The following is a 7,929-nucleotide window of genomic DNA, read 5'->3' as shown; positions in this document are numbered from 1 at the left end:
ATTATTCAGAGGCTGGGCGTGCATATGAAAAGAAAGCGGAAGGCAGAGAGGAAGGGGAACCGCGTTTGTCCAATGGCAGCGCAGAAACACGCCCACCTGACAGACTAGCGCGAACGTGGAGGAGGTGATTGTTCTGAACAGCCAGGATATCTCAGCTGTTTACTACAAAGAGAAAATATAATAATACATTTAAGTTATATCTTTAGGCACTTTGTTGTTTTTCATCTTAATGACTCTTTCTAGGTGCTGCACACTAGACAGCTTCTTCCTTTGTCCGACTTTATGTGTCCAGGGTTTTTAATCTTAATCTTTCCATAACGCTTTATTATCCAAGTCCCTTTCAAAACTACGTGTTTATCTCTCTGCTCCCGTGTTTTTCTCTCAATCGCATTTATCTTCAAAATCTTTGCATTTCTTCTCCATGGACAGATTTATTTCCTCATATTTGTTGGTCTCAAACTTCTCCGATTTCCGGAGGAAAAGAATTTGTAGTTTTTCCGCTTTTGACTGTTGGATCTCTTTCATTTTTAAACTTGGCAGCCTCGTCCTGCTCTTTTTTTCAACGATTTCTCCACCAGGGTTAAAATCTTAGTTTTAAGCCGTTTAACTTCATCCGTGAGACGCCTTTAATTTTTCTTTCGTTTTTTCAGGCTCATTTTGGAGTTGCAAGAAATCAGGTTTAATGATATGAGACATTTTTTAATTGATGCATGTCGTTTGTATGAATTTTTAAGTATTAATTTACTAATATTGTGCTTCACATATTATCTGCGGTGTCACTTTATAGAATGGAATGTCACAGTGTGATGAGCACAGAGCATGCATGTGTTTGACTAAAAGACATCATGTTCTAGTTGTTGTGAGGCCGTGTTGTGTTTTAGATGCAATTGTGCCTTTTTTATTTTTTTATTTTATCCTTTTGATTGTTTGTCGTTATCTTTCTCAGTAAAACTGTGGCAGTTTTCACTGATGGTACTTTAATTTGTGTACTTTTTCACAAGTAAATCTGGAGTTACTACTGATTTACTCCAATATTAAATAATCTGTATTCAGATTTAAGAGTACAGGAAAATTTATTTTTCACTGAGTGGTTCTGCCTCAGCACTGGACAACATATATTAATGCTTTATAATATTTCTCTCAAATCAAGTAAGATGTACAGAGGACTGTGTCAACACGCTAGGATTAATTATGCCATTTCTTTACACTTTTGCAGGATTCTCTAATATGGACTGTACATCATTAAAATACTGCAATTTCAGTAAGTATACACATTTCATATAATCATAGTCTGTAACTTTATTATTGGCATTAGCCCAAGTAATTAAACATTTTAGTTAGTAAAGAAAAGAATGGGCATTTTGATTGTATGTGCACCATAGTCTATGTAACAAATAACCATATAGCCCAATAACTATATAATAAGGTGGATCCAACTTCAGTTTCACACTCTTCGTTTATCAGAAATACACTGCTCAAAAAAATAAAGGGAATACAAAAATAAGACATCCCAGATCTGAATGAATGAAATATTCTTATTAAATACTTTGTTCTTTGCATAGTTGAATGTGCTGACAACAAAATCACATCAAAATCATCAATGGAAATCAAATTTAACAACCCATGGATTTGGAGCCCCACTCAAAATTAAAGTGGAAAAACACATTACAGGCTGATCCAACTTTCATGTAATGTCTTTTTTTTTTTAAAGTCAAATAAAGCTCAGTAGTGTGTGTGGCTCTATGATCTCCCTGCAGCGCCTGGGCATGCTCCTGATGAGGTGGCGGATGGTGTCCTGAGGGATCTCTTCCCAGACATGGACTAAAGCATCCGCCAGCTCCTGGACAGTATGTGGTGCACCGTGGCTTTGGTGGATAGAGCGAGACGTGATGTCCCAGATGTGCTCGACTGGATATAGGTCTGGGGAACGGGTAGGCCAGTCCATAGCATTAATGCCTTTGTCTTGCAGGAACTGCTGACACACTCCAGCCACATGAAGTCTAGCATTGTCTTGCATTAGGAGGAACCCAGGCCCAACAACACCAGCATATGGACTCACAAGGGGTCTGAGGATCTCATCTCGGTACCTAATGGCAGTCAGGCTACCTCTGGCGAGCACATGGAGGGCTGTTCAGCCCCACAAAGAAATGCCACCCCAAACCGTTACTGACCCACTGCCAAATCGGTCATGCTGGAGGATGTTGCAGGCAGCAGAATGTTCTCCATCATGTCTCCAGACTCTGTCACGTCTGTCATAATGTGCTCAATGTGAACCTGCATTCATCTGTGAAGAGCACAGGGCACCAGTGGCAAAGTTCCCAATCTTGGTGTTCTCTGGCAAATGCCAAACGTCCTGCACGGTGTTGGGCTGTAAGTACAATCCCCACCTGTGGACATCAGGCCTTCATCCCACCCTCATGGAGTCTGTTTCTGACCGTTTGAGCAGACACATGCACATTTGTGGCCGGCTGGAGGTCATTTTGCAGAGCTCTGGCAGTGCTCCTCCTGTTCTTCCTTGCAGCAGGAGGTATCAGTCCTGCTGCTGGGTTGTTGCTCTCCTATGGCCTCCTGTAGCTTGATTTCACACAAGTGTGATTGACTTGGAGTTACATTGTGTCTTTACGTTTTCCAGTTTTCTGTTTTTTTTAGCAGTCGATAATCAAAAGTGTGTTACATGCTTAAATTTACACAGAAAAGTCAGAAATCTGCTCTTGTTCCATCTCTGTTCTGTCCTCATTCTCCATCTCCCTCTCTGTTCCTCTCTCCCCCTCTCTGTTCCCCTCTCTCTCTCTCTGTTCCTCTCTCTCCCTCTCTGTTCCTCTCTCTCCCTCTTTGTGCTGACAATCAAGCCAAACACCAACATCATCAAATATACAGTTGAAACCAGATATTTACATACTCTCCAGATAAAAACAGATACTTTTTAATTGTAACATCAAATCAGACTAAATGTTTATTTTTTTAGGTTGATAAATATAAAGAGTAAAGAGAGAAACTATCTGTATTTCTTAATTGTAAATGGCACCAAATTGTATTCAAAATTAAGCCACACTTATGGAGCTCCACAGTTCTTTTTCTGGTGTTTTGGTTGACATCTCTTGATTTTCCCATTTCAAAGAAACAGGCTCTGTGTTTTGCCTTATATGCATCTGCAGGTGTGCCACAAATTTACTCACATGGACTCTACTAACCTATCAGAAGCTTCTTCAGCTCAGAATGGAATCATCTGGAGTTTTCTTATTAATTAACAACTTAGTGTACATGTACTCCTAAATTTGATGAAAGTGATAAAAATAGACAGATCTGTCTCTCTTTATTCTGACATTTAACTAATTCAAAAGATATTTCAATATTTATTTATCCAAAACAAAACAAGTTTACTCTAAATTGATGTTGTACAGTAAAAAATGTTCTTGTGTTTTCCATAAAGTGTCTGTAAATATCTGGTTTCAACTGTGAATATCCTGCTGTGTATTGAAGTTCCTCTTGTTTTGCATAGAAATATACTGAACAACATACAAAGCATAATATATAAAATAACATCTAACAGAGTTTTTTCTTTGAAAGAAGCTCCTTATGTCCATTCTTGTATATCGGTGCATTACTGAAACTGATTTATTTAGCCGTGGAGGGTAACAACTGAAAATATGAAATAAACACACATGTAAGCTAAGACTCTCTAAAGAAACAGCATTCGGCTTTTCATTTCACCATTTGTTGATTTACTTGAAGAACAAGTAAGGTAATATGAGTCAAGTGATCAGTTTGATATCAATCTTTCGCGATACACCGTCATATTTACATTATTTGTACAATACGAATGATTTGCTTTGGTACCTGGTCGAACTTCAGTTCTCCTCCGTCTGCCTGGCTGCGTTTCTCTAGCAGCGCACTCGCAGGCAGCAGCTCCCCCCGCCCCCTCGTGTGATTCGAATATTGTGTGTAGTTTTTGTTTTATACAGTTGTCAGCCAGGCATCTAACTATGAAAAAATTACACTCCAAAAGACCCCGGGCTTCTGAAAAAACAACCTGGGCTTAAGCCCAGTAAGCCGCCACCCCCCCGCCACTGGCCTGAACTATAGAACACGTAACATAATACCCACTGAACAGTATCAAGTTCTTTTTAATCAAAATTAAACTTATGAGAAAGTAGACCCCTTAAACACAAATCAGTGTGATAATAACTGAAAGCATCTTTGGGAAAACTAACATTTCCACGTATGGTTGGACACGTCAGCAAACTGCCGTTCCCATTTCCCCAGCCAAATATAAAGAAATAAGTGGTGCAACTTTTAATGATGCCACAGATTCCCCTTATTATTTTTCTGGGTATATAATCCAATGCATTTCATCCTACTCCAACCTAGTCAGGGAAAAATAACTGCAGGGGCCCTTTTACTTAAGGTTAGGTTCCAACTGGCTAGTGAAGGAATATGACCCACTGCAGGTGGAGCTGCAGAAAACCGGGGTGTAGTCTCAAACAGGAAATGTTTACTTCACACATGAAGGTGCTACAATTGGTACAACCCATTCCACATTCGCAAACCACTAAGTTTTTAACATGCAATAGATTTGGTATGATTAATGCCAATGCATAATCTGATTAGCCATTTTTTTAATTAAGCCTAGTCCACTGGATCTTTAAATCACAGCCAATATAAAAAGCAGTGAGGTGCAGTTAGACAAAGAAGCCAAATAATTTCCAGTCTACCTGTATTGCGATGTTATGATTCAATGAAGTCTTATTTCCCACAGCTGTATTCATTTTGTGGAAAACCCATCAAAACACTGACATTAGAGTCTTCTTAATTGGTTATTTAGTGCATTTTTCGTTACTTTTAATTGTAAATATCAGATGAAACAGCAAATCAAAGTCAAAGTGTAAAAAACACTTTATTGTTGACATGAGCATCAATTTTAAGACCAGTCAGAAGCAGCGCCACCCCAGTCAGAAGCCTGAGCAGTGGGTGCTGTGGACCAATCCTCTGTGGCAGGCTGAGTACTCCAGTCTTCACCTAGAATGGAACAGGAAAAAAGGTGTTAAGTTCAGAGACTATAACAGCACACATGATACACAAAGGTAATGAAGATCCATATAAAAACTCACCAGTATAGACCTCACCAGGCTTGACAGGGGCAGGTGCTGTAATAAAATCCCAATCAAGTTTAAACCATTAAGTGTGAAAAAGTTAATGAAAAATCTTACACTGCATTTACAAGTTAAACACAAAGCAGCAAATCATCTCACCTGCAGGGAACTGCTGAATGGGCACAGATGGCACTGCAACGCCCTCAGACCAGTCAGCCACCTCAGGCTGGGCAAACTCAGGTGCAGGGGTGGTCCATTCGCCCTGGAACTCCTCCTTTCCAACACCAGCCTTCTCAGCAGCAGCCTGCTCCTCCTTCTCAATCTACAAGCACATAATAAGCATTAGTGAGTGTATCAGCAGGATGTATGCCTCATGCACTTGGTTCTAGCCACTTCAGTACTTTTAGATAAGTTGAGTGTGCCAGTCATACCTCTTCAGGGTCCCTGTAGAAGTACAAATCTGGCATGACCTCCCATGGGTGCTCCCTGGAGATGGTTCCCCTCATCCTGAGGACCTCCCGGGCCAACATCCACCACATCAGACCCACAGAGTGGTGACCCTGAAACAGACAAATAGGGTCAAATCCAAACCTGTCGGGGCTGCACTGCGATTCATTACATTCAAAAAGGCATAAAGCTGTAGAAAAGAGTTTGTGGCAAGACCTCAACTCCAATTCCCTGGTGTGGTTCAGAGAAAAGAAGTTGGCGATCAGGCACTTTTATTTAGCACACATTCTACACCACACACTGCACAGACAAAACAGCAGGGCTCTAGCTGTGTGTGCAAAGACTCATTCGTCATTGTTTTAAACTAACTGAATTTTACCTTGTTGTTACAGGGGATGGCAATGTCCACATATCTCAGCGGGGAGTCAGTGTTGCACAGGGCAATGGTGGGGATGTTTACGTATGAAGCCTCAGTCAGTGGCTGATGGTCAGCACGAGGATCTGTCACAATCAGGAGGCGGGGCTCCCTGAAAGCAGCCTGGATCTGATTGGTGAATGTACCAGGGGTGAAACGACCATGGAAGGTAGTGGCACCAGTGGCAGAGGCGAACTTCAGCACTGCTCTCTGAAACAGACAGTACAGGTTTTACTTGAGATCGCAACAGAAATAATAACTTAGATTTTTTTTAAAAAGAACTGTGGCTCAGGTTACTATCAAACCCCATTCATGGGACAGTTGTCCTTATGGTGTTAGCGAATCCCGGCCTGATTACTCTTGCACACTTCCGACACCTGAACACCAACGCAAGTGCCAGGTTTTAACAGTGTGCACATAACAACAATGAGTCAGTTTTACCAGAACTTTACCTGGCCAGTGTTTCTGGAAGAGATGACACACACATCAGCTGGGTTCTCAATGGCAACAATGGCCCTGGCTGCCAGCAGCAGCTTCTCCCAGGTCTTCTTCAGGTTAATGATGTACACACCTAGTGAGCAAAACACGACAAGTTTTGTCATTTGCATGTAAAGCCGCAGCAGGGACAAAGTAATCAAAAAGCTCCATCGTCATAGCACAGATGACTGCTACACCACTCACCGTCGCTTTTTCTCTTGTAAACGTACTGCTCCATCTGGAAGTCCAAGTTGGTACCTCCCAGATGGGTTCCCGCTGCTAGGAACTTCAGCACATCCTCCTCCTTCATTTGAAGGACATCCAGACCTCCGGACATCGTGACCGCTTTCCCTGCGTTACGAGTTAGTGGGAGAGCTGTGGGGAAAAAAGTAGACTTAGAAAAACTACAAGCTGCAAAAGAGACAAAATAGTACACCCACGACCAGACAAGAAGCATCCAAAAAATTAGATTTACATCAGTGCATTTCTAATCAGACACAAAACAGCAAAAACCCATTGCTGAGCACAAGAACAGTAGCTCTTAGCAAAGTGAAGATGCTCCCTTAGTGTGTGCTCTTGCAGCAGGCCACAACGGAGACATGTTCACCCCACAAACGCGCATGTGTCAAGTCAATTTAGCCTCCGGATTAAATCATCAGCCATTTAGGGAGCGCAAACGATATGCAGATCTCGTTAGGAAGGTCGGGAAAAACATAACTACGAGGGGTGAAGGCGCAGAAGCTCGTATCTTACTTAAAGGAAGCTAAGCAGCAACGCGGGGATTAAGTTGAGGTATCTTGGATGCGAAAGGCCACTTGGAGCGTAAAAAGTCATGATAACTCATGTGTATGGTTGCCATCGTCTTCAGATATCAATTACAATCATATGAAATCTCGTCACTGCCGCTGTTCATTGGATGGAGGCGAGGCGCACGAGAAACAGAGGAAGAGCGCGTGTCAGCAGCTAGCATGTTAGCTACAAATGTTAGCATCATGAATGCGTTGAAAATTAAGAAAATTAGGGCACGGTAGTCTGCGCCTGTCTACCCACGGTATATGTTCTTTGTCCTCGGTCATAACTTTACGAATTTTGACTATTTCTTTCGATTTAAAATGACTAAATAGGCCGGTTTAAACTCACCACGAAACAACGCCGTATGGAAATCTGACCACACGGTGAAAAAGAGGGCGCTTGAAGGAAATGACGTTATTTTTATACCAAATTTCCAAGCGTGTGATTGGCTGGTTAAACCGAAGGCGGGGAGGAGGTAAAAAATGAGAAACATCCGCATTTTCGCCACTAGGTGGAGTTTTAATTCCACGTGCTTCAATGGTAGGAGCAGAGGTAACCAGAGGTGGGCTCACGGGTCGGATGGGTATCCCATATTAAGACAATGGAGATGGAAAGACCATATTAAGACAATGCTGAGACGCTGACTTCTCGGTGAAAGACTGACCTGTGTTCCTAACATATTTGCCAGAGATAAAGTGTTCCAGGCAA

At 41.8% G+C, this 7,929-nt stretch overlaps 1 protein-coding gene, 1 long non-coding RNA gene and 1 other non-coding gene across 3 annotated transcripts; 1 reads left to right on the top strand and 2 right to left on the bottom strand.

The window, feature by feature from the left end:
* The first annotated feature begins 11 nt into the window (after positions 1-11).
* LOC101481096 (uncharacterized) lies at positions 12-3,675 on the top strand. Its single transcript, XR_191482.3, has 3 exons — positions 12-124; positions 1,217-1,261; positions 1,758-3,675. It is a non-coding gene; the product is annotated as an uncharacterized LOC101481096 (long non-coding RNA).
* A 1,200-nt stretch (positions 3,676-4,875) lies between these two features.
* On the bottom strand, positions 4,876-7,657 carry rpsa (ribosomal protein SA). Its single transcript, XM_004562944.2, has 8 exons — positions 7,570-7,657; positions 6,634-6,804; positions 6,405-6,523; positions 5,917-6,162; positions 5,522-5,650; positions 5,250-5,412; positions 5,109-5,144; positions 4,876-5,016 (listed from the first exon to the last, which is right to left on the bottom strand). The coding sequence occupies exons 2-8, from the start codon at positions 6,764-6,766 to the stop codon at positions 4,919-4,921; spliced, it is 924 nt and encodes a 307-aa protein (XP_004563001.1). The 5' UTR covers positions 6,767-6,804; positions 7,570-7,657; the 3' UTR covers positions 4,876-4,918.
* LOC111500789 (small nucleolar RNA SNORA62/SNORA6 family) lies at positions 6,232-6,370 on the bottom strand. Its single transcript, XR_002721248.1, has one exon. It is a non-coding gene; the product is annotated as a small nucleolar RNA SNORA62/SNORA6 family (small nucleolar RNA).
* Positions 7,658-7,929: the final 272 nt, after the last annotated feature.

This window comes from Maylandia zebra, linkage group LG4 (assembly GCF_041146795.1).
Source record: "Maylandia zebra isolate NMK-2024a linkage group LG4, Mzebra_GT3a, whole genome shotgun sequence".
NCBI lineage: Eukaryota > Metazoa > Chordata > Actinopteri > Cichliformes > Cichlidae > Maylandia > Maylandia zebra.
The sequence above is the reverse complement of the archived record's forward strand: the minus strand, read 5'-3'. Positions and strand labels throughout refer to the sequence as shown.